Raw genomic sequence first — 26,388 nt, 5'->3', positions numbered from 1 at the left:
GAATTGTATTCTTATAATCCTATAGCTATAATTTAAAAACAAACATTTGCAAACACTTAAGGATAATATTTGCAAGAAACTGGAAAGAATGTCAAGACACCATTTCATATATCATGGTCTGCAATAATAATTTTAGTTCAATTTTGTCCCATCTTATGCCAACAAAGACTGATTTATAAAGCATGTTCCCTACTCCAGAACCAGATAATACTGGAGATAATTATTGTGCCTGGTTAGAGTTTAAGAGCAATTTCCTGAGGCACCACTTGTAAAAGTGAAAGAACATACATTGGAATGAGTGCTGTTCAGCTATATAGTAAAAGAAAAATACAAAATTGTTGCACAGAGCCTGTTTTCCAATATTAGTTTAAATAATAACTACATTATGCCTGGCAATCCCCCAGAACCTTTAATATTGTGATTTTAGTGTATGGATTCACAAATTCTTTTTAAACTTTGTAGGCGACACAAAAACATCTAATCATAATCCAATTTCAAACACTTTATTTAGAAATATGATTAGCTCCTTATAATCTAAAGTAGGAGTTAATAAGATTTAAAGCAGAATTTAGATTTCTTCTGGAAACCAAACTATATCTTTATTTTAAATAAGAATCATTAATTAATATCTAATTCAATTTGTAACATTTTAAAAGGACATTGAAAAATGTAAGAATATTGTTTTATGTTTTCATTTAAAGAAATCCTTTAAATATTAAAGAAAAAATTAATTTTGAAGATTTAACATAATTCAACTAAAAAATAGATTCTTACATATTTGTCAAGGAATAGCTAGACCTAAGAAATCTTTTAGCTTAAGTTAAACAGTGATAGGTCTACTTAATCTTGCTTTGGGAAACTATTGTTAGTCAGTGTTGACATTTTGTAGGTTCTCTAAATTCATCCCTGCCTTTAAAATGATGAAATTTGCTTCATACAATGTTGGTAAAACCAAAGGAGGGACAGAGCAAACTTTTGGCAAATTAAAACAAAGACCAACTAATTCAGGTCACTGGGTTTTAAAAAATCCATCTCTTATCCATTCGTTTTGATATATTTACTTTAGATAAATTATCAGTTTCCATTATTTGATCTCACAATCAGTGCACAGCTAGAGAAAAATAGAAATTTTTAAAAAGATAAATTTAGATGTTAAAAAAAATCACCTTTGTTGATAAAGAGAAGATTCTGTTATACTATGGTAGGTTTTAAACACTAAAGCTTTTCACATTTTCTAGCTTAAAGAAATAAAAACGTTTTTTTTTTATCTAAATCTTTATTAGAAGAAAAAAAACATTTAAAACAATGAGTAACATCAAATTTCATTATTAAACATTTTAGTTATCAAAGATATTTAGACAATATGTTCCTAATATTTCTGCACAGCAGAAGCACAATGATTATAGAGCTCAGACTGTCATGTGCTCATGTGAGTTTTTTTGGCATAAAAGAATATCTAAAGTCACATTCAAACAAATGTGATCATAGATAAGCTGACAGTAACTTACTGTTGATTCTCAAAGCTTTCACAAATTATCATATTTGATGGACATTCCCTTGGGGTAAATACTTTAACATTGAGTAACAAACTGAATTCATTTTCTTTCAAGTTAGTAGTACTAGTAAAATTATTTAAAATTTAATTACAAATTATGTTCTGTTTATATTAGCACAATAAAAGTTAACATTATAAATAAACTGATTATTTCATATCAAAAGTTAGAAAATGAAATAAAGTACATAGAACACTCCTTGATGATAATAATCATTTAAAACAGAGCTAATTCAGTACATGACAGCTATGAGCACCCTTTGCAGGGGTAGAGTTTCCCTTTATAATTTTTCAAAGTGTCCCTTTCCAAACTGTATAAAAACACTGAGAAATGTAGTCTTACACCTATTGTATTTTCAAAGATCTACTATAGAAAAGATTAGATTTTTAAACTTCTCACTTTTAGTGTAAAAAAAAAAAGATCAAGCATCCTTTCAGGTTTTTTTTCTTGCGTGTAGTACACATTTGTGAATGTCCACTAGGCGCAAGGGAAATTGTTTATGCTGCAAAACGTACTCTACATAGTCACTAGGATCTCAAACATACTGAAATGACAAGTGGTTTCCAGTCAGTGAGCTAAGAGGGAAACAAATGCAAGAAGACTTGTTTCAATCACTAAACATTGCAGGTTCTGTGTGTGTGTGTGTGTGTGTGTGTGTGTGTGTGTTTAAACGATGTTTGTAAACTTGCCCACAAAAGCTGGGTAATATTAAACAGCCAGTAAGGCACTTTGTCAGAGAGGACGAAGTAGTAAAGGCTGGATGGTTGGCAATTTGTTTAATAGGAAACATTCTATACTTAGAGCAAAATCTGGAGCGGCAGTCCTTTTACCAATTTACTGTCAAACGGGAGTTGGGAAAACTTTAAAATTTTCTCTTTCAGTTTGTTTACCAATTTTCCCTGCAGAAGTCTTTTAGTTGCAATTTAAAAAATATATTAGGAGATATCAATTCAAATAATGTATCATTTTTCAATCCAGTATTTAAAAGAATATGAACATATTCACTGGTGTTTTCAAAACATCCAAGCCACTCTATTTAAAAATGAATTACAAAACAGAAGATCTTAGTATAAAAATGTACCATGTTATTAACAATTCCCTTGCGACTTCAGATGGCTTCACATATTACAGTATAAGCTTTGGTATTAAACATGCAAATAAAAGCCAACAAGGTCATGAATACAGTGTTCCCAACACAAAGCACTTATGAAGCTAGCGTTGTGCAGACACAGCAGATGAAGATTTGGTAACACACCGCTGCACGATGACCACAGTTTGCACTTCTAAGGCTTCTTAGTTTGCATACTTGACTCGTTCAGAATCTTCAGGAGAGACTGACTCATGTAATAGGGCCTTTCAGTAGAACCATCGTTTCTTTCCATATCTTCCACTAGGAGGAAGAATGGCACAGAGTAAATATCAAAGCAAAACTGTAAGAGAAGTAACGTCGCCATCTACTGCATACTTGCTTTACAGCAGTTTAAGATTTTTTTTTAATAGCACAGTTTTGGCATCAACATTATTGTAAACATACCTATGAGAAAACATGCAGCCCTTGTTATTATGTTAGTAAAATATTATCTCATTGTGTGTACCAGCTCATATTCTGTCAATATGCATGCTTCTCAGTTGCATGATTGAGGAAATAACTTTTACCTTCTTTTGGATAGCAAACTTAAAAAAGAAAAAAAAAAATCCCCCAGGAATTTCTAAATTCACCTTCAAATTCCTGAAAAGTAGTATGTACTCAATTCACTTCCCAAATTACCATATGTGTCAAAATTTCTTTTGTTTTGCAATCAACAATTTATGTAGCATAGTTTTAAAAAATAAGATTTGTGAAATTTCAGTATATTTTAAACTGCATGTTTTGAAAAAAATGTTTTTTGCAGTTATGTCTTTAATTGCTTTGTAAGATAACAGCTTCTATTTTTCCCCCTCAAAAACAATACTCATTTTTACTATCAATTACACAAAAATTAACTAGTGGGGAATATTTTTTCTGACTAGAAATAAGCCCATATATAGTTAAAACTTCTACACTTAAAGGACGAATCTCTAAGTAGTAAAGAAGTTATTTAAAAATATTGAGCCAAACAGCATTCCTTTTCCTATGATTTGCACCAACGGGTTATATCCTTAAAATATAGCCAGTTTTAGAATGTGCCTCCATTTAGGCAGTGAACACTTTTACTCTAGTGAATTTTTTGGTCTAACCAGCATATATAATGTTAAATATTTAATATACGGGCCCCATCTAGTCTAAGATTCTAAATGCAGAAGTTGTGACTATTAGAAGTCTCCAAATTAATCTTTGTCTTAATTTTCTAACTCCTGGAACAGCCAAGAATGTAAGGAGAAAATAAGCCAATCAGTTTCTCACATGTTGATTTGTATTTTATTCAAGTGATTTTCCAAGTTTTATGTGTATCAGAATCAGCTAGAGAATTTTATAATAATTCACAAGCTGCCCTGCACCCAAATACAACATCTCAGAATTTCTTAAGGAAGGGCACAGGCATCTATATTTATAACAAGTTCTCAGAGCTATTCTGATGCATACAAAACAATTAAAATTGTTTTGTTTCATGATTATGTATCAACATTAGACTACTCCGAAAGGGGATTTATTTCCTATCACTTTTCAACACTTGAGAGGTAACTATTTACTAGATCTCAGTTGTAACTTCTGTACTATTGACTAATAATTATAACCATCCAGAAAGATAGATTATCACTCTTCTCTGAATTATGATTCAAGGAGAATGAGAGTGAAGAAGGCCCTTGGTCAAGATGTGAAGACAAGTGACACTTTTGACTATAATGCTCTCAAGAAACTAAGAACAAGATGGTGGCCGTTATAAAGACCACAGTTTTGAAAATCTTCCTTATTTAAGCTGTCACAGAGTTAGTCTACATCTAGGTTCCCATACTTCAGAATCATTAAAGAAATTAGTTTTTATATTAACTTGTGGCACAATGATACATTTCTGACTCTTTTTAATAAAAATTCATGGATCATATTTAGATCAAAATGTTAGATCAACACGTTCCTTTCTGTCAACAATTAAATAATTCTTATACACAAGTTTAGTGTAAAAGCCAAAACAATACTCCTTGATTAAGTGTTCCTTTTGGGGTAACTTTTATACCATTAGCCAAATCATACAAACGTGCACACAGAGATTGGGCAGGAAAAGTGCTTGAGTGTCTGATTTATGCTTTGCTCCACCATACAAAAGACTAAGGGGATGGTTGCCAGAAACCAACTTGTTGTTCTGGCCAGCAGGGGTGGAGTATAAAAATAACTTTCCTGCTAAGCTCTGAGGGAGATTTCCTAACCCACAGTATATACCCCTGTAAAGGTACCAGACAAGGTACCTATGGAGTGCTTAGGTATATTTCCTTAGAGTAAAATCTGAATACTCATCTATTCTCTTTCCCCAAAGTTGAACTCAAACTAAACCTTTTGTAGAATGAAGCCAAACAATGTCTTTAATCTAGAAAAACAGGTTTGCTTATAAAAACAGGTGTGCTTATAAAAGACATAATCACTCTTCTGAAACAAATCCATTCCAGTTTTCTATATGGCAGGAATAGGGAAATAGGAATTTGTCTCTGTTTGGGTTAGAGACAAGAGGCATGCATTACATGGCCATTTCAGTTTTGTTCAGAACATTTTCACAGTGGCCAGAGGTTCATATCATTGGAAATGGTATTCCAGAACTCAGATTCAGCTTCACTATGAATATAATTACACTAAAATGAAGTGGGCTATGAAGGTTTCACAGTAATTTTTACCTAATAATGCTCTCTATGGAACTTGCATAACATTAACATCTCTATGTATATTATGGTCTTGAATCATGTACTGAAATATACTTCCTAGAGAAACATGAATACAAATTTAATCACAGTTTAGATAGCTGTCCACTAGCTTGAGCAGCTATATAGGCATAGTACCATATTTACAAATTTAGTACCATAAGCTGGTTAACTCTATCAATCTTTTTTATGGCTAATTGACGATACATTTATAGTGCTTTCAAAATTGCCTGAATATCTTTTACAAACACATTTATAAAAAGAAAGGCTATCAAAGTGCTGCAATGGGAAACAGCACTCTGAGTTATAAAAGTATTGTTTTAAACACTTTCAGCTATAGGCTTTAAAAATATGTTTGACATTTACACCTTGCTCTTCGGCTGGGACCACAGTCTATAAAGTATCCTAGTTCACAGAGGCTACTGTCATCAAATGTCTGTCACCTCAAGTGGTACCAGGTTCTGGCTTTTCAGCAATAAGCATAGAAATTTCACATGACTCAAAAGCCTCATTTTTGAGTTACACATGATCTAATTTACAAAACTTCTATTTAAAAATGAATGTCACTGTTTGGAGCTTTTCTACTCTTTCTGTTTCTGGGAAACTAGTTGCATCTTGTTCAGAGTTCCGTGCAGGGTAGGGGCTAGGAAGTAGGGTTTTTCTGTGGATCCATCATTTCTTTCCAGATCTTCACCTGTATATGCAGCAGCCAAAGCAGGCAAAAGCAGCAAGCGGCAGCACAATTAAATATTTTTAGAAATTGGAGAGTCAAACAGGGAAAAATCAGAGAAATTAGTGTTAGAAAGTCAAATATAAGACAAATTAGTACCATTAAGTTGCTGATGCTCGACAAAGTAAGAAATTTCAACTTCTGACAGGAAGCACTAAAACTTCCTAAATCCCCCCCAATGCTCAAAGAGGTTTATTTTGGTAGTGTAAAGGCTAATAAGATCTTTCATGTCCTTTCAAAAGTATTATCTCTCAATGGTGACTGTTCATTTCAGAACGGTAAAATGTCACATCCTCGGAGATGAATCTGAACAAAAAGTGTATGATCCTGTGATAAATGTAGAACAATAATTCATTTTCAGAGTTCAAAGTCACTTTTAATGGTAGTCCACACCCTAATGTTACAGATGAAGAAACGGGAGGCCCGGCTATACGAAATGATCCTCCTGAAGTCAAAAGCTCTGAGGCAATCGGAATGAGGTGAGGATCCAGCCTCTTGTCACTTAGTTCAGTTCTTGTCCTACTTAACTATATAAGGCATCCTGTTTTAAATCCCTTCAGATTGCATTAGAAAACTAATGTTCTCTGACTTCACGTAATACATGAATTTAACTTCCTATTGTGCCTAGGCTAGTAATTAAATGATGGTGTGTTCACTAACACATATTGGGTGTTTCAGGGAAAGCATCAGAAGGATGCTGAGAAGCAAAGACAAGTCAGCGTGTAATTAGCTTTCCTAAAAGCTACATGCAATTTGCAGCAGATAATATCTATCAATAAACATACAAGTACAACTTAATTCTATGTTTTCACTGGTATATTAAAAAAGATTTTGTTATTCATAGTCCTTATTATGACAAAGGATAAGAAATATATAAAATCATATAGGATAATTATGGATTTATGGAATAAATCTAAATTATTTTTCATCCTTATCTTTTGGGAATGGTTGGATGATTTAGATTTTTGCATTAGACTTCATAGTGACCTTCCTTACATACAAAATGAAAAGCTAGGGGGGGAATATGATGGACACTGAACATTTTTGTTCTTTCACCTTCATCATATTTCTATATGATAGATCATATATCTATATTGTTATTACCATTTGAGACATTGTTAGGATGCCTAGTATGGATCACATTAATAATCATCTACAACTACTACTGTTTTCTCGTACTGGGACCAGACTTCTCATTGCCTTGTAATGTAAAAAAGATGCCATGTTTCAGGGCACCTGGATGGCTCAGTCAGATAAGCATCCGACTTTGGCTCAGGTCATGATCTCAGGGCTTGTGAGTTTGAGTCCCGTGTCGGGTTCTGTGCTGACAGCTCAGAGCCTGGAGCCTGCTTTAGGTTCTGTGTCTCCTTGTGAGTTATGCCCCCAAATAAATAAATAGTCAGTTTTATTCAACTGGATCACTCAATAATGCCTTCACAGAATGTTTTCTCTGCTTTTCTTAAGAGCAATGTGCCAGAGAAATGATCTCTCAGAAGGTACAGCTGTATGGCTAACAGTTTGTTCTTTCATCCTCAGAGCCTACTTTATTAGCCTGAAAGTGAAGGCCAGATCAAGCTCCTAAGGTGCTAGGTTCTCCAGGGATTTTAAGAGGAGATACTGATAGAAAACCTATCCATTCTGAGTTACACATGCCACCCAGAAGCACAGCAAAGTCAGTGATCAAAGTTCATAGGAAGTATTTTAACTCTAAGCATCAGAACTGATCTGTTTCGTGGGCATTCTCCTCTATGAATCCTATCTGTCTAGTACGAATTGGCTGTATGTGTCTTTGAAACCATTGCCAGCTTGGCTCTATCAGAATCTATAAAGGCTCTCTTCAAAGAATTCCTAAAGTCCAGTCTCAAAGCCCAGTCATATTCTCAGTTCTGTTAATAAAACACAAGAGAATCCACTCATTATCATAAATTTGAAAACACTAAGAAATACTAAATTTGAAAGTACTAACACCATGCCATGAAGCCTGAGGTTCATTTCAGTGGCTGACCCTGCTGTGCTTTGCAAACTCCATTCTCTCAGATGTTAAGGTTTAAAGAGCATCTACTAAACAATGTCTCTTTTCAAATAAGCACTATTTGGTAGTTGCAGCCAGGTCATAGCAAATCCACAAGCCAGCTAAGGACATGGGTCTTAACCTTCTTATCTTTCACTTACTCTCCAAAGGGGGGAAACACATATACTGAAAACTTACAGAAGCAGATGAAAATTGTATCAACACACATTGCATAGACGCTGAAGAACCCATGTGCAACTAGGTAAGATCCAATAATGACTGTCTGTAAATGAGTAAAGAAAATGAAGATGTTATTAACTCAGCCAGAAGAACAATAATGCAGCTTTAAATGAAAGTCATGAAGAGAAACTTTGAAGTACCCTATGTTAGAAAATATTTCAATATAAAGACCAAGGAAATCCAATGGTAATGTTTTTGGGTGCCTTGTACTGGGATTTAAATGTATTAGATTACCTGCCAGTTGTTTTACCCCTATCCCAAATGCCCACCAAAAATATCCCAATTTTTTTTTTTTTTAAGGCAGTAAAGCATGGGAGTTAACGTAACACACTGCCTAGGTTTGAATCACATGTCAGGCTCTCAGTTAACAAGTTACCTAACCTCACTGTGCCTGCTGCCTCCCATAAAAAGTTATTGGTGGGCAAGGGAAGAATGTGAATAGCAATAATATTTATGATATATGGAGTTAATTGTTATAGATACTGCAGGGCTCTGACATATGGAGTGAGTTAATTGTTATACATACTGCAGGGCTCCTCCCAGGTCCTCTCCAGCTGCTGCATCTATCCCCCAGTTAGGAATGTAGGCTGCTGATGACTGAGCAGGTTCCCTCATTAGGAATTGCCCTCACTGCAGGGACTGCCTCACCCAAGCTTATAGCCCCATCTAGGGGACGACCCCTGGCCAACAGCTGCCTGATGCAGCATGCAAATTCTTTTGTCAGAACTTCCTGTAATTATGTCTGAGGGCTCAGCTATAAATGCAGCATCGGTCAGCTTCTTCCTTTGCCCATGTCTGCTTCCTTACTTCCTTTTTCAAGGGTATCTCAGGAGAGCACTTCATAATAAACCTTCCACATGCAATCCTCTCTCTCAGAGGTTGTTTCTAAGGAATACCGTCTAAAGCAGAATAAGGCTTGGCACGAAGTAAGACCAATAATGTTAGCTGTCTTTATTTTTCTAATTCCTTTTTGCTTTTTCTTCTGTCATCTCTGATCAATCAGTCAGTGTTACCCAGTTGCTATGAATGAATTGTGACCTCTCAAAATGCATATGTTGAAATCTAATCCCCAATGTGATGTTATCTCGAGGTGAGGTTTGAGGGAGGTAATTAGGTCATGAGGCTGGGCCTTAATCAGTGGGATTAGTGCCATTGTAAGAGGAGATAGGAGAGATGATGACCTCTCTCTCCACCATATTACGATACAATGAGAAGGTGTCCCTTTGCAAACCAGGAAGAGAGCTCTCACCAGGAACTGAATCTGTGGGCACTTTAATCTTGGGCTTCTTAGCCTTCAGAACTGTGAGGAATAAATTCTTGTTTAAGCCACCCAATCTATGATATTTTTGTTATAGAAGCCTGAAGTAAGACACCAGCTCTTACCAGCAAAGGTACCCAGTAGTAATTTAAAGATGTTGGTCCTTCTATAATCGTTGGCAATCTTTGTGTGAAGAGTAAGAAGGCCAGCACACCTACATTGGAAAGGCAGAACATGTCTATTATGTACTTGCAAAGGAATAGTTTTTTGTAGTAAAGGAGTTTCTCCTAATACCTTCTAAAGTTATGTTTATTATTATTACTTACCTATACATCCAGTAACTAGAATTTTCCCCAGGATTAGTACAAAGTCTGTAACGTTATCCATAACTGCAACTCTAAGAATCAGAAAAAAGAAAGTATAATTTTGTGTTTAAATTACATTTGTTACTTGAAATTTATTAAAGTAAATAATTCATGGGGTGCCTAGGTGGTTCAGTTGGTCGAGCGTCTGACTTCAGCTCAGGTCATGATCTTGCTGTTTCTGAGTTTGAGCCCCGCATCAGGCTCTATGCTGATAGCTCAAAGCCTGGAGCCTGTATTCGGATTCTCTCTCTCTCTCTCTCTGCCCCTCCCCTGCTCAGGTTCTGTCTCTCTCTCTCTCTCTCTCTCTCTCTCTCAAAAATAAATAAACACTAAAAAAAATTTTAAGCATTTAAATTTTTTGAGCTCATTTTGATATGTCTTTGATGGAAATTCTATTTGGCATTTGTTCAGTGCAAGGAATGAAGACAGCCTCTGGGGATTAAGTTCTGACTTAATTTTGATGAAGTAAACAGAAGATGGCATTGTCAGGCACTATTGGTGTCAGCCTATTTTGAAGCCTAAGACACCCTGACTCCTGAGGATGTTTCATATCTTCCCTGGTTTTGCTATTCAGACTCTGTCAATTTTGGGAGAGGGAAATTGCCAGAAACATGATGTTCGTGTAGAGAATTTCTTGAGTAGTGGGGATAATAAAAATGTATAAAATGCAAGTGGGTGTGAAGATATAGATGAATGAGGGAAGCAACAATTCTAAGATATAAAAAGAAATAGTATGAGAGAGTAGATTTAAATCTATCAAATTGAAAGATAATATTCATGTCTAAAAGACCACCATCACTTTAAATAACATGTGAAGTATATGATGCTCAAGGTTCACCAAATTGTCTTTTGCAAATTCAACCTGATTACTTACTTACTTTAAAACATTTCTCATCAGCAGATTGAAAGCCTCTCTTGCTGACTTGCAGAAGTTTTTGCCATATATTGCAATCTGAAGAAAACAGTTGATATTATTCTAGAGTCAGTAACATACCCTAACAAGACCAATAGACAACCCAGTGAGAGGAAAATGAATTCATTCTCTTGTCACCCAAACAGCTACTCTCATTCCTCTTTCCAGCATTTGGGTATGTGAGAGACATGGGAACTATGTGTTCTCAACTCTGCACAGCTGTCAGGGGCATTGACAATAAGGTGCACTTCAGATGCTATATGCTTGTAAACTCCATGGGAATTAGACCACACCAAACAGAGGCATGTCTTTTTCTCAAATATCAGGACATGGCTTCTGTTCTTTGAAGTGTTTTGGCTAGGGTTTATTGTAAATAGGTTAAGTGTTGCAGCATTCAAATTAATAATTACTCTCAGGAAACCAATGCCTTTTGATACATTTGATTTACTCATTAGGAGATTCAATACAGTATTCTCACTGGAGGTAAATTAATGACAGTTTGAATCTTCATGACTATTTGGATCACTCCTGCAGACTCTGTGTCATGGTGATAACAAACCAGTATCATAAGGTTGTAGTTGCTAAATTTTAGAATTATACTTTTGGAGCTCCTATTTTAAAAAATCTCTTCAGTAGCTTCCCTATTCCCATAGGAAATAAGTAACATATTCAGTTAGGCCCGGTCAATGCCCACACATTTCAACATAAGATTTCTTAAAAAGACCATTCTGTATGTGAATCCCAGGAAGGTATTTTTTCTTTTTCCTCAGAGTGATGCATAGACTCAGCTTTCTTCCCACTAAGCTATGTCAAAGACACACAAAATCTTTTCATTCTAGCACATTTTAAAATTTCTAAGGTAAATATTTTCCCTCTTTAAAAAGATATTAACAGTAATAATGAAGTACAGTTAGCATACTACTCAACTAGGAAAGCATGGCCCTGAATCATGCATTGGATTCACAAATCCTTATGTCATCATGGTGGTAAATTCAACTGCATAATGTAAAAAGTGTTAGAGATGGGAAATGTAGACATGGGGTTGGGGTTTGCAAAGAAGAAACTTAGTAAATAAAAAGTAATCTACTTACCATAATATAGGCATTTCTGTTCAAAAACTTTACCACTGTTTCCAAACACCAGAAACAGCATTTCAGGCAGCATTGTAGAAATTTAGAAATATTGTTCTGGGCCTCTATGAAAATGAGATATTCAAATTGATGAATTATTTGTGACTAAACTCTAGGAATCAAAAACACAAAAACTTTAAAAACAGGCTTTTAATTTTTTTCAATTGTGGTAAAATATACATAAAAGTTACCATTTTAACCATTTTAAGTGTATTAATTCAATTGTGTAAAATACTGTACAGTTCAGTTCAATCCAGTAAGTGCATTCACAGTGTTGTACCACCATTATCACTATCCATTTCCAGAACTTTTCATCTCAAATAGAGACTCTGTGCCTATTAAACAATCACTTCATTCTCCCCTTTTCCCAGCTCCTGGTAACCTCTATTGTATTTTGTATGAATTTGCCTCTTCTAGATACCTCATGTAAGTGAAATGATACAATATTTATCTTTTTGTGTCTCGCTTATTTCACTTAACAAAGTTTTTAATGTTTATCATTTCATTCCTTTTTAGAGCCTAACAACATTCCATTGCAGGTATATATTACATTTTGTTTATCCTTTTATCTGTTAATGGAAATTTGGGTTTTTCTACCTTTTGGCTACTGTGAAACTTGTGTGCAAATCTCTGTTTCAATTCCTGTTTTCAATTCTTTTGAGTATATACCTGTAGAAGTGAAACTGCTGGATCATATGGCAATTCTATCTTTAGCTTTCTGAAGAATCACCATAATGTTCTCCACAATGGCTATACCGTTTTACATTTCCATCAGCAATATACTAAGGTTCCTAGTTTATCTTCATCCAACAAATATTAGTTATTTTCATTTTTTAAAAAAGTAGCCATTCTAATGGATGTGAAGTGGTACCTTCACATTACACATAACCACATTACAGTTTTGATTTGCATTTCCCTAATGAATAATACTGAGCATCTTTCCATGTGCTTATTCGTGATTTGTGTATCTTCTTTGGAACAATGTATATGCAAATCCTTTGTAGAAGGGACCAAGATGGTGACATAGGAGGTTCCTGAACTTCCCTCCTTCTGCAGATGCACTTAAAGTACAGCTACATGTGGAACAATGTCTTCTGAGAAAAAAACAGAGACTAACTGAATGACTCCTACCCCATCAGCAAACTAAGAAAATGACCATAGTGAAACGGGTAGGAAACGTTTAGACAAACTTCCTGTAAAGCCAATTTCTGGCACAGAACCATACTATAAGGAAGATACTCCCCAATATCAGGCTCTTCCTGAGGAGTGAAAGGTTTGGACAGCACATATAGAATTCCAACTTTTAAGGCAACCACACAAAGCACAGGCCGCCAAAACTCTTAGCTCTGAAAGCCAGTGGGGTTTATAACCACAAGTCCCACAGCACTATGCAACACAAATAGGCAGTTCTGTACAAGCACATATGGTAGCACTCATTGTGGTTGGACAGTTGAATTCATCCAATTAGAGAAGCAAAAAGAGAAAAGAATGGATAGAGTGATGGATGTATTGGACACTACCAAACAGACCAATATGGAGGTGCCAAAAGGAGGAGAGAAAGAAAGGGGCAGAAAGTTTATTTAAAGAAATAATGGTGGAAAACTTCTCTAATCTGGAAAAACAAACAGACATCCAGATCTAGAAAGCCTAAAGAATACCAAAAAAGATGAATCTAAAGAGACCTACACTGAAACACACAAAATTAAATTTTCAGAAGTTGAAAGGTAGTTAAAAGCAGTGGTAGAAAAGTGACTTTTACCTCCTTCCATATGACTATCAGATTTTTCAGCAGAATACTTATAGGCCAGAAAAAAGAAGTGGAATGATATATGCAAAGTGATGAAAGAAAAAAAAAACTGCCAAGGAAGAAACTCAATGTGGCAAAATTGTCCTTCAGGATGAAGGACAAAGTTTTCCTCACAAAAGCTGAAAGAGTACATCACCACTAGAGCAGCCTTACAAGAAACGAAAAAGGGAGTTCTCTAGGCTGAAACAAAAGGATGCTAATTGATAGCTGAAAATATGTGAAAGTATAAAACTCACTGATAAAAGGTAAATAAATAGTTAAATTCAGAACACTCTAAAATTGTAATGGTGGCAGGTAAATCACAACTCTAGTATAAAGATTAAAATACAAAATATTAAAGATAACTACAACTACAATATAAAATCTAAAAATATGTAAATTGTGTCACCAAAAACACCGTAGCATAAAATGTGGGGAAAGTGTAAAAATGTAGAGTGTTTGTACATATTCAAAATTAAGTTATCAGCTTAAAATAGATTGATAGAACTATAAGACATTTGACATAAAATATACAGCCAGAAAATAATTAACAAAATGGCAATACAAAGTCCATAACTATCAATAATGTAAATGAACTAAATTCTCCAATCAAAAGAGTGAATGGATTAAAAAAAAAAAAAACTCAACTATAAGCTACCTACAAGAGTCTCAGTTCACCTTTAAAAACACAGACAGGTTTTGAAATGAAAGTGAGGGATTGGGAAAATATTTTTCGTGCAAAAAGAAACCAAACTAAAGTGGGAATAGCTTTACTTATATCACACAAAATAGACATTAAGCCAAAAACTGTAACATGAAGGCCATTATACAGTGATAAAGGAGTGTGTTCATCAAAAGAATATAAAAATTATATTTATGTACCCATCATTGGAGTACCCATCATTTATAAATGCAAAAATCCTCAACAAACTATTAGCAAACTGTATTCAGTAGTATATTAAAAGGATAATACACCAAGATCAAGTGGATTTATCCAAGGGATATAAGGATGGTTCAATACATGCAAATCAATAAATGTGATGTACCACATTAACAAAATGAAGGATAAAAATCATCATCATCTCAGTAGATGCAGAAAATTAATTTGACAAAATTCAACCTCCTTTCATCATAAAAACTCACAATAAATTGGTCATATAAGTCATCAACATAATAAAAGCCATATATGACAAGCCTACAGCTAACATCATAATCAATGGTAAAAAGCTGAAAGCCTTTGCTCTAAAATCAGGAAGAAAACAAGGATGTCCATTCTTGCCATTTTTATTCAACATAGTAATGGAAATCCTAGTCAGAGCAATTAGGCAATAAAACAAGTAAAAGGCATTAAAATTGGAAAAGTTGAAATAAAATTGTCTTTGCAGATAATACAATAGTATTTATACAAAACCCTATAGTCCAGCAAACAAATACTATTAGAACTAATAAATGAATTCAATGAAATATAGGAAACAAAGCCAATATTCAAAATTCAGCTGCATTTCTATATACTAACAACCAACTATTGGTAAGAGAAATTAAGAAAACAATCCCATTTAAAACTGCATCAAAACCAAGAAAATACCTAGAAACAAAATTAACTAAGGTGGGGAATTACTTGTGTATTGAAAACCATAAGCCATTGATGAAATAAAGATACAAATAAATGAAAATATTCCATATTCATGAGTTGGAAAAATTAATATTATTAAATGTACATAATATCCAATACAATCTACAAAAATCAATGTAATTCTTATCAAAATTCCAATGGAATTTCTCACACAAATGGAAAAAACAATCCTAAAATTTGTTTGGAAGCACAAAAGACTGAATAGCCAAAACAATTAAGAAAGAAAAACAAAGCTGAAGGCATTACATGTCCTGATTTCAAACTATATTACAACGCAATGGTAATCAAAATAGTATATAGCACTGGGAAAGAAATAGACACACAAATGAATGGAACAGAATAAATGGAAAGCCCAGAAGTACACCCATGTATATATGCTCAATTAATTTTCAAAGAAGGAGTCAAGAATATACAGTGGAGAAAGGTTAGTCTCTTCAATTCAGTTGTTTTGGGAAAACTGAATGTCCACATGCAAAAGAATAAAATTGGACCCTTAGACCACACAAAACAACTCAAAATGGATGAAAGATTTGAATGGAGACCTGAAACCATAAAACTCCTAGAAGAAATCATAGGGTAAGCTCTTTGACATTGGTCTTAGAAATGACTGGATTTAATACCAAAAGCAAAGGCAACAAAAGAAAAAATAAACAAGTGGGATCGCATCAAACTAAACAGCTTCTGCACAGCATAGGAAACCATCAACAAAATTAAAAGGCAATCTATGGAATAGGGGAAAATATTTGCAAACCATATATGTGATAATGAGTTAATATCCAAAATATACAAGGAACTCCTAGAACTTAATAGCAAAAACCAAAAAACAATAACCCAATTTAAAAAAATGGGGGGCGGGGCACCGGGGTGGTTCAGTCAGTTAAGCATCCAAGTTTGCCTCGGGTCATGATCTCATTTGTGAGTTCAAGCCCCACATTGGGCTCACTGCTGTCTGCCTGTCAGTGCAGAGCCTGCTTTGGATCCTCTGTCCCTCTCTCTCTGCCCCATCCCCACTGCACTCTCCCCAAAATAAATACGTATTTTTAAAAAATGGGCAAAGGACCCAGACAGACAATTTCCCAAAAAAGACATAAAGATAGCTAATAGGTACATGAAACAGTGCTTGACATTACTACTTATCAGAGAAAGTAAATAAAAATTACAATGAGATAGAAGATAGGATGTCTGTTATCCAAAAGACAAAAGATAAGGATGTGGACGTGTGGATGTGGAGAAAAGGGAATTCTTGTATACTGGTGGTAGGAATGTAAATTGGTACATCTACTATGGAAAACAGTATGGAAGTTCCTCAAGAAATTAAAAATAGAACTATCATACTATCCAGCAATTCTACTTTTGTGTATATATTCAAAGAAAATGAAATCACTGTCTCATAGAGATATTTGTATTCCTATGTTCACTGCAGCATCATTTACGATATAAATGTATGGAAACATGTCATTTAATGGATCAGTGGATGAAGAAAATGTGGTATAAACACACAAGGAACATTATTCACCTTTTAAAAAGGAAATCCTGCTTTTGCAGCAACACAGATGAACTTGATGGGCATGATACTAAGGGAAATAAGTCAAATAGAAGAAGACAAATACACATGATATCACTTATATGTAGAATTTTTTAAAATGTTGAACTCATCTTAGAATGGGGGTCACCACAGGCTGGGGAATGGGGAAAATAGGGAGAACTGGTAAAAAGTACAAATTTGAAGTTGTAAGTTGAAAGGGTGAAAAAGGTAATGAAAAAGGTCTTAGCATCCAATGCACAACATGGTGAATATAGTTGATAATACTACATTGTACAATTTAAATTTGCTGAAAGGTAGAATTTAAGCATTCTCATCAAAAATAATGAGAGAGAAAGAAAGAAAAGAAAAGAAAAGAAAAGAAAAGAAAAGAAAAAAGAAAAGAAAAGAAATGGAAGGAAGGAAGGAGAAAAAGAAAAGATAAATATATGAGGTAATGGACATGTTTGTTACCTTGAATGTGGGATTCCTTTCACAACGTATGTATATATCAAATCACATGTTGTATACTATAAATATATTACAATTTTGCAAATTATACCTCAATAAAGCTGAAAAAATTTACATAATTTTAAGAATCCTTTGCTCATGTTGAATTGGATTGTTATTGTTGAGTTGTAGAAGCTCTTTATATATTCTGAATATTGCTTATCTGGTAGATGATTTGCAAATATTTTCTCCTATGGTTGTCTTTTCATTAGTAATGTCTCTTAGTAATGTCTTTTGATGCACAAGCTTTTTGTATGTGTGTGTGAAATCTAATTAATCTTTTTTTTTCTTTTGTTGCCTGTGCTTTTGGTGTTACATCTAAGGAATCTTCATCAAATCCAGCGTCCACAAAGATTTCCTCCTCTGCTTTCTTCTAGAGTTTTACTTTTGTTTTAGTTTTTGTGTTTAAGCCTTTGATCCATTTTGAATTGATTTTTGTATATGGTGTAGAATATGGGCCCAACTTAGTCCTTTTGCATGTGGATATCCAGTTTTTCTAGAAATGTTAATTGAAAAAATGGTCCTTTCCCCATTGAATGGCCTTATATGTGAGGGTTCATTTTAGGGTTCTCTATTCCAGGTCTCTGTGTCTGTCCTTATGCCAGCACCACACTTTTTTTTTTTTATGTTTATTTATTTTTGAGACAGAGAGATAGCATGAGCTCTGGAGGGTAGAGAGAGAGAGAGGGAGACACAGAATCCGAAGCAGTCTCCAGGCTCTGAGCTGTCAGCACAGAGCCCGATGCAGAGCTTGAACTCATGAGCTGTGAGATCATGACCTGAGCTGAAGTTGGACACCCAACCGACTGAGCCACCCAGGTGCCCCCCCCCACTGTTTTGATTACTGTAGCTTTTTTTTTTTTAATTAATGTTTATTTTTGTGAGAGACAGAAAGCAGGGAAGGGGCAGAGAGACAAAGAGACACAGAATCTGAAGCAGGCTCCAGGCTCTAAGCTGTCAGCACAGAGCCTGATGCGGGGCTGGAACTTGTGAACCACAAGATCATGACCTGAGCCGAAGTCGGACGCTTAACCAACTGAGCCACCCAGGCACCCTGATTACTGTAGCTTTATATTAAATTTTGAAATGAGGTATCTGGGAGTATTCAACTTTGTTCTGTTTGAAGATTGTTTTGCCAATAAAATATTTTAAAGTGCATTCAAAGTAGAGTTTGTTTGTAAACTATATGTGTTATGTGTAAAGGTTTATGCTGATGACATCTACATTTATATTTTAATCCTGACTCGTCCTGAGCCCCAGGTTTGCTTCACATCTCCACCATGCCAAAACACAGTTTTTCATCTTTTCTTTGAAATTTGCTTCTCCTGGTTTCTACATCTTAGAAAATAACATCACACACACATTTTCTTTCTCTCTTTTCTTCACCACTGCTCCTCTTCCTATCCCCTCCTGCCCCATATCCTCTCAGCAAGTCCCACTGGCTTTTCCTTCCAGACATATCCCTGGCCTGACCACCTCCATCCTTATTATCCTAGTTCAACTTGTAGTCATCATGTTCTCCCCAACTCTCTGCCCCAATCTATTCTCTTCACAAAAGTCAGGAAATCTGAGAAAACATAATTCTGAAGTCTTACCTTTAAGATGGCGGTCTAAGTATTCTAAGACTATTCTAAATATTTGAATTGATGCAAGAATTAAAGATCCAAATGCTAGGGATCCTGTGTGATATCTGGGTAGAGATAAAATGGTAATGAAAGTTAAAATATCTTTACTATTAACTAAAAGTATGCTAAAAAATTGTAATAGGTAAAAAGGATCTGCAGGCAGATTGCTAGGGAAGAGCTGCTTACACTTTCTTATTCAGACTGATAAAAGTCTTCACAGAGGATTTTAAATGATAAACGTCTATTTTGCCCTTCATCTACAAAAATGATACCAATAGCACATTACAGTCAAATAGAATGTTTGGGTGAAGCAATGGAGAGACACAGCTAAGTTAACTCTTAATTTTTAATTTGGTGCCCTCCCCTACCACTTCTCTCCAGAAACCTATGGCTTTTTTTTTTTTTTTTTTTTTTTAAGATTTTAGGTAATCTCTACACCCAGCATGGGGCTCGAACTCACAACCCCAAGATCAAGAGTCACATGCTCCACCAACTGAACCAGCCAGGTGCTCCACCAGAAACTTACGGCTTTTACAAGGATTTCGGCCTGGTTTGGGATTATAAAACTGTGGCTGTAAAATCAGACATAGCTAGTGGACATCCATGAATTTTAAATCATGTCTTTGACCTCATTTTTACCTTTCCACTTGAATTACATAAGCATAAGACTGAATTACAAGCACACTAAACACAACTGAGAAGATAGATGTAGGGCTCAATGTGAAACTTACCGTATGGCTCGTCCAAATGCAGTAAAAAGTGGATATGGTGGGATATCATCAGGTTTTTTCAAGGCCCAGTAATAAGAAGCAAAGGCACCAGCAAGGGCACACTGACCCAGTGCAATGACGAAGTTTATAAGCCAGAGAAAGACAAATAGATTGAATATCTGGAAGGTAGGGATGTACTGATGGTACAGGCTCTTTCCACCATAGAAAGCAAAGTTACACTGAGCCCCAGGGCAAGCTTTGGCAATTTCAGTTGTATTAAAAATCTGCACTCAGAAAAAAAAATACAGATATCATATTAAATGCCATTCTAAGATAACACCTTTCCTTTCTCCACTTATGTAGCCCCCAATTGCATGTCCTACTATTCCCCCATTAGCTTCTGCTGTTATTCCTATTTTCTCTCCCATCACTTTATATTATTCTTTAATGAGCTCTGGAAGTGTTTGATTTTCCATGATATGTTCACCACTCTGCCCCCACTAAAATTTCACATTTATTAGTGTTGTTGACCATACCTGCTTGTTGGGTATGTAACAGAACAGATGAGCTCAGGAAAGAATAGTGCTTTCTCTCTACTCTGCCTGCCATTTTCAGTGCTCTCCTAACATCTGATCCACCCTTCCCTTCTTAACAGTGATTCCCATTAATGCCACTATTTCAGAATGATTTTTACAATTGCTAGGTGAAATGTAGTAGACTTCTGTATTGAAGTAAGTTAAAGAGTTAGTTTCTTTTACTTACCTCTGGGTCACAGGTTGTATTTTCATGTTTACATTGCCCTTCTGGGGTTATGACTTTGTATACAGGTACCCCTGATGTAGCCAAGTAACTGGGTTAGTCTATTAAGGATAAACTATTTGCTGGTAGATTGAAAGTAGATAGACAAGAAAATAATGCAGATCACTCAAAAGTCCACTGAGAAATTAACTTCAAAAAAACTTCTAATCTTTTAATAATTCATACATTTTTCAGACCCAGAATGATAGAAGATGGGTTAGCTGTACTGAGTGATCCCTTAACATTAAAATACAAAGGAATTTTCTTCAGTTATTGCCAAGAAGAAGTACCATATGTGAAGACAAAACAAAATCTACCATATGACCTATCTGAGGGGAAATTCAATCAGTAGAAAAACTTTTTTTTAGAGCTTAGCAAAAAAAAAAAAAAAAAAAAAAAAAAAAAAAAAAAAAAAAAAAAAAAGGAAAAACAAAAATAAAAAACCTTTAGTGTGTTTCTAGTCTTCCCAGGATGGAAAACACTGGACACAAACTCTTGGTTCTTGAATAACAGAGTGGACCTGAGGTTTAAAGATGTCAATTACCAAAGGATACACTGCTATCACCGCCCAGTAGGAAATACAGATGGAGAGGAAAATGAAAGTTAAAAGTGGATAAACTAATGTAGTAGGGATATATCCAATGGCTCTGAAATAAAACAATAGTTGAAATTCAAAATGATCCACAAGATATAAATTCTCAAAGTTTTCTCTGTTTACACTAGAAATAAGCTTTATACTGAAGTGATTCAAGAACTGTGGTAATAACTATTGACCCTTTTTTGCTAATCATTCTGGCATATTCTTGGTTGGCTTTACATTTTACTTAAGTTTTATTTATTTGTTTTTAGTAAATTAGAGGCCTTCTTTTAATGGTCATATTTTATTCCTGCCAAAAGTTCCCCAAAGTTCCCCAAGTTTCTGTGTGACTCAAAGATTTGATACCCCAAACTTTTTCGTCTTTGGCTATTTCCTTATGACTCAAAGATTTGATACATCATAATCATAGTACTTCCTTTTGTTTATATTCTTAGACTTTCAAAATTGGAGAGAACCTTGAACATCATCTGATCAAATGTGAGAATCCCTCCCTAATTCAGGAATCCCTTCTATACTATTTTCTAAATATGTTTGTTTCTAGTAACCACATTGAGTGGTAAAGACTTACTTTTGTATGACAGAGCTTATTCTCTGTCATATGAAATTTAGAAAGTTCTTCCTCATATCCTGGACTGTTACTCATCCACTACCTTTTGGAAAAGAAATGTTCACCTTTTTCATATAGCAGCCCTTCAAGTTACTATTCTTTTATGTTCCAGTATAATCATTCCCTTGATATTTTCTCATAAGTCATAGTGTCTGCAATGTTCACCATCCTAGTAGCCCTGTTCCTACTTTTGAATGATCTTTTCAGCATATGACACTGAAAACCCAATACTGTTTGATTTAGCCACTGAGAATTATGATGGAACCATTTCCACTCCTAATGCATTGGCATATCTTAGATTCCTTTTGCATTTGTTACCTTGTTCACCTATTTGAGCTATGTTTTGTCACCTTTCTACAGATACTGCTGTTAGGTGAATCATTGAGAATCTCATGTTTACCCTGTATTCTCACAGCAATTTATTCCAGCTCTAACTTCCCCTTGGAAAAAAAAAATCAACCTGTCATAGTTGTATTGCCCTCTACCCCCCCCCCCCCAACACACACAGAGGTGTAATAGTGGGGCAAGTTACAGTGAATTACAGTATCATATTACTTAATAAATAAACCCAGAATATCAGTAGTTTTCAGTGGCTAATGATTGGGCTTCAGTTATTATGGGAAGGAGGGTTTAACAAACTTCTTGTTAACTATTTAAACCATTGGATTCAGGTGGCACTATTATAATTATAGATGACAATTTTGTTAAAATAATCCTTACAGATGATTTAAAATATTTGCTCTCTGGTCATTAGAACTTAGTTTCCATTGTTCTAAATAGAAAGATGGTCTGTTGGCTTTATAGTAATGCTTTTCTTGTTTCTTCCATGCAGTATTCAAAAGTTTAAAGTATTATCCTCAAGTGACTTTTTGGAATAGTTTAGAAACTGTAGGTGTCATTACCTCCCTGCATGAATTTTAGTGTTTATTTTATAGCATTTTTTAAAGTTTATTTATTTTGAGAGAGAGAGAGGCAGACAGAAGGAGAGAGAGAAAATCCCAAGCAGTCTCTGCACTGTTAGTACGGAGTCTGATGGGCTTGAACTCACCAACTTCTGGGCTCAATCTCACAAACTGTGAGATCATGACCTGAGCCTAAAGCAAAAGTTAGATGCTTAATTGACTGAGCCCCAGGAGCCCCTATTTTATAGCATTAAAATTTTTTTTTCAATGTTTGTTTATTTTTCAGAGACAGAGCATGAATGAGGGAGGGGTGGAGAGATCAGGAGACACAAAATCTGAAGCAGGCTCCAGGCTCCGAGCTATCAGCACAGAGCCCGCTGCAGAGTTGAACTTACAAACCGAACCATGAGATCATGACCTGAGCCAAAGTTGGAAGTTGGATGCTTAACTGACTGAGCCACCCAGGCACCCCTAGAGCATTTCTTAATAAAAAATTCCTGAATTAAGAGCTATATATATAAAATGTATAGTCTGGTGCTCCTAGAATCAATTATTCTATTAGCAAATTTTGTCACTCATATAGAAATGGTAATAGCATATAATTGACTATAGAATTATGGTGATTTAAAGTTTTGCAAATGATCTTAACCATCAATATTAACATATGATTCAATATGGGAGTAATACAATATACAATACGAGTTACTTTTATATAGCACCTTATCACTCTCACACGTTATTATCCTAATATACATTTGGTGTTTAAAAAGTGCTAATACATAGACTAATAGGTTTGAGCCCTATTTCACCCTATGATAATTGAGGTTTGGAGATACTGAAGGATTTGTTAGCATGACCTTTCTAATTATTGGCAACGTCTGAACTTAATTCCTGATGGAAAGCAGATTTCTTTAACAAGTCTTCTTAAAGGGAAAATCATCTGGGGCATCTACACAATAGGCAGTGACTGATTTGACTGACTGATACACATATGAGTTTCTCCATCAGGGTCTTACTTGCTCCCTTCCTTCAGCAGGGCAATGGAGATGCGGATTCGTTCCCTGAGGAAGATCAGCATGAGGATGATAAACACTTCAAGAAGGCAGAGTATTACCACTTTAAACAGGAAAAAAAAAAAATTAGTGTGTGATACAAATCAATCCAAAAAAACAAACTTTCTCCGCAAAAGTTAGGACTGAATTTCGTGATTATTTCTGCCAATTCTGACTCTCCATAATTTAAGCAGTGCTACCTCTCCCCAAATGCCAATCTTAGAAATTCACTTGCAAAACCTCCAGGAAATGCTGAGAAGTCTAGATTAAAACCTTTAGCTAGAGTTTGAACAACTCAGTGGATCAGGCTTCCATTTTATCTATAGAAACATTTCACACCATTTGTAAAAATGAGACAGAAGGAAGGGCTGCTCTAGGCAGTGTTATTTTAGATGTGTTCACTTACACTTCATTGATTAAGAGAATTACAGAAAAAACTTTTTGAGCTGTCGACCCTGCTCACAATGCCTCTTCATTAATTGACCTTGCTGACTGACAGGGCAGGCTCTTGCCTGCCACATTTTTATTTTGTGACTCCATTCATCATGGCTACCATTGATAGAATCAGGGTATAAACCCAACTCCAGTTGTCTGATCAAAGTCTCAGAATTAGAACTAAGGGAATCTACTTCAGTTTTGAATTAAAGGTTATAAAGCTCTAAACCTCTGAGTTATACAAACTCAATGAACTGTGTCAAAACCACCTTTACGTGAAGTGAGTGAATTTGCAAAGAAAGAATGAAGTATATGTATATTAAGGAAACAGAGCAGAGAGGAAATCTTGGGTTCTTTTGGCTTTCTGTTTCCTGGATCCAAATACACTTGAAAGTCCAGCTGCTTTTCTGTTGTTTTGAGTTTGATGAGACACTTCTATATTCTTATAATAAGTCCCAATGCCTTGCTCCTAGCTTGTTCCAATTTTCTTTTTGGCTACCTTAAATTAATTTCTTTTTACTTGAATCCAGATGGTCCTAATTATTATATTTCCTCAATTCTAAGATGCATATTTAACTTAGTAATAACTTTTTTAGGAAAAATAAGAAAATCCTTCATTAAACATCTTTTCATTGACCATAAGATGCATCCTGACTTCAGAGATGTTAAAAAGTGAAACATTATGGATCTTAAAATTAAGGAAATACAGCACCGCTAATAACAATCTGAAACTATAGAAGAAACTTAAGGGAAAGCTATAATTCCCATCTGTGAAAGAATCTGTTCCATTATATCCTTGCTAGACAGTAATTCTGCTCATGCTTGAACACTTCAAGTGACAGGGCACTCATTTCATTCTATTGTTATACCACCAAGATTCTGATGTTACAGCACATATCACTTAACATCTCCAAGTAGAAATCAGCTAACCCAGAGATGTGAGAGGATCTTAGTAACGTATCATCTCGCCACTATGTCTTCTTTTAGTGAAATTATGTATTTATGTTTTCATGCATATTTGATTCTCTTAAATTGAGTCCACAATTATGGGGTATAGCCATATTAAGCTAAAATCATTATCTTAGAACAAACCTAATATAAGATATGCCAGAATCACTCTATATTCTGAAATTGCGTTGATAAACAACGTTGCATATTAAACTTCTCCCTTTACAAAACTACATATCTAAAAATGATTACAAGGATTTTATTGTCTTTTGAATTTAAATATTATATTCTTTTCCTGTGTTTGAATAAGAGCAAAGAATGGAAATCTGGTTTTTGAGACCCTGTAGAGAAGTTGGTGTTATTCTAACTTCTCAGAGGAGGAGACTGGGATAACTAATAGCAGAAATGAGAATAGAACCATCTCCTAACACTACCCCAAACTCATAAAAATGATAATTTTTGTATGTATAACTGCTTATTTTTAGTGTTTCCATCAATGAGTGTAATTTCACATTACGCCTTTCTCTTTGGTACCTAGAATTTTGTCCAAACAGAGCAAGTAATCAATTATTGTCTGATAAATGGGTTGTGAAAGTAGAAGCTCATTTGAGGAAAGACTGGTATTGCTAGAGTTGAAAATAAAAGCAAGCTCTGTATTTTCCTCAAAGGAGATCCTTTAACTTCGTCAGTGGCAGATTCTGATCATGTCAATGATTTTTGTGTGGAAGGCACTGAGGAGACAGCTGTGGGAAGACCACAGAACCTGTAGCTAAGATCCATCTGATAATAAAATTAGAGGTTTCAAAACATAATGGATGAGATTCATCATCTTTAGACATGGTAGGTAATCACAGTAGATTTCTGACAACATATGGAATCATTCAAATTCAGGAAAACTGTTGAGGATACAAATCCTAAGATGCCTCTGATTTTTAGTTAGAAAGAAATGACTACAAATGAAATAATTCTTCTGCAACATATTTGGGGGGAAAAAGTGTTCTATGAAGGGAACTAATCTGCATAAGAGCTGCACATGGGAACTAAAGAACAAGGATGTGACATTTTGACCTAGCATTGCCCAAGAAAAAGAAAAGTCAAATGTGGCAGAAAAAAGGGCTAGGTCATCAAGCTTGGCATGAGCCTATAGAAAAAGTCTCTCAAGATTATACAAAGCCCCCTGCTAAAAAAAACAAAACAAAAAAAAAAAAAAACAAAAAAAAAAAAAAAAAAAAAAAAA

General features: G+C 34.9%; 1 protein-coding gene across 4 annotated transcripts in view; it reads right to left on the bottom strand.

Annotated features, from left to right (window-relative positions):
• Positions 1–2,617: 2,617 nt before the first annotated feature.
• SLC44A5 (solute carrier family 44 member 5) overlaps positions 2,618–26,388 on the bottom strand; it is a 314,929-nt gene continuing 291,158 nt past the window's right edge. For all 4 annotated transcript variants that reach the window (XM_049616997.1, XM_049616996.1, XM_049616995.1 and 1 more), the window contains 11 exons: positions 23,733–23,832; positions 21,164–21,256; positions 20,574–20,661; positions 19,833–20,095; positions 19,072–19,166; positions 11,987–12,090; positions 10,861–10,934; positions 9,944–10,014; positions 9,743–9,831; positions 8,318–8,402; positions 2,618–2,943 (listed from right to left, as the gene is read on the bottom strand). In XM_049616997.1, the coding sequence (XP_049472954.1) occupies positions 2,837–2,943; positions 8,318–8,402; positions 9,743–9,831; positions 9,944–10,014; positions 10,861–10,934; positions 11,987–12,090; positions 19,072–19,166; positions 19,833–20,095; positions 20,574–20,661; positions 21,164–21,256; positions 23,733–23,832 (1,169 nt within the window). In that variant the 3' untranslated portion in view covers positions 2,618–2,836. The remainder of the gene's footprint in view (positions 2,944–8,317; positions 8,403–9,742; positions 9,832–9,943; positions 10,015–10,860; positions 10,935–11,986; positions 12,091–19,071; positions 19,167–19,832; positions 20,096–20,573; positions 20,662–21,163; positions 21,257–23,732; positions 23,833–26,388) is intronic.

This window comes from Panthera uncia (genome assembly GCF_023721935.1).
Source record: "Panthera uncia isolate 11264 chromosome C1 unlocalized genomic scaffold, Puncia_PCG_1.0 HiC_scaffold_4, whole genome shotgun sequence".
In the NCBI taxonomy this organism is placed as follows: Eukaryota; Metazoa; Chordata; class Mammalia; order Carnivora; family Felidae; genus Panthera; species Panthera uncia.
The sequence above is the reverse complement of the archived record's forward strand: the minus strand, read 5'-3'. Positions and strand labels throughout refer to the sequence as shown.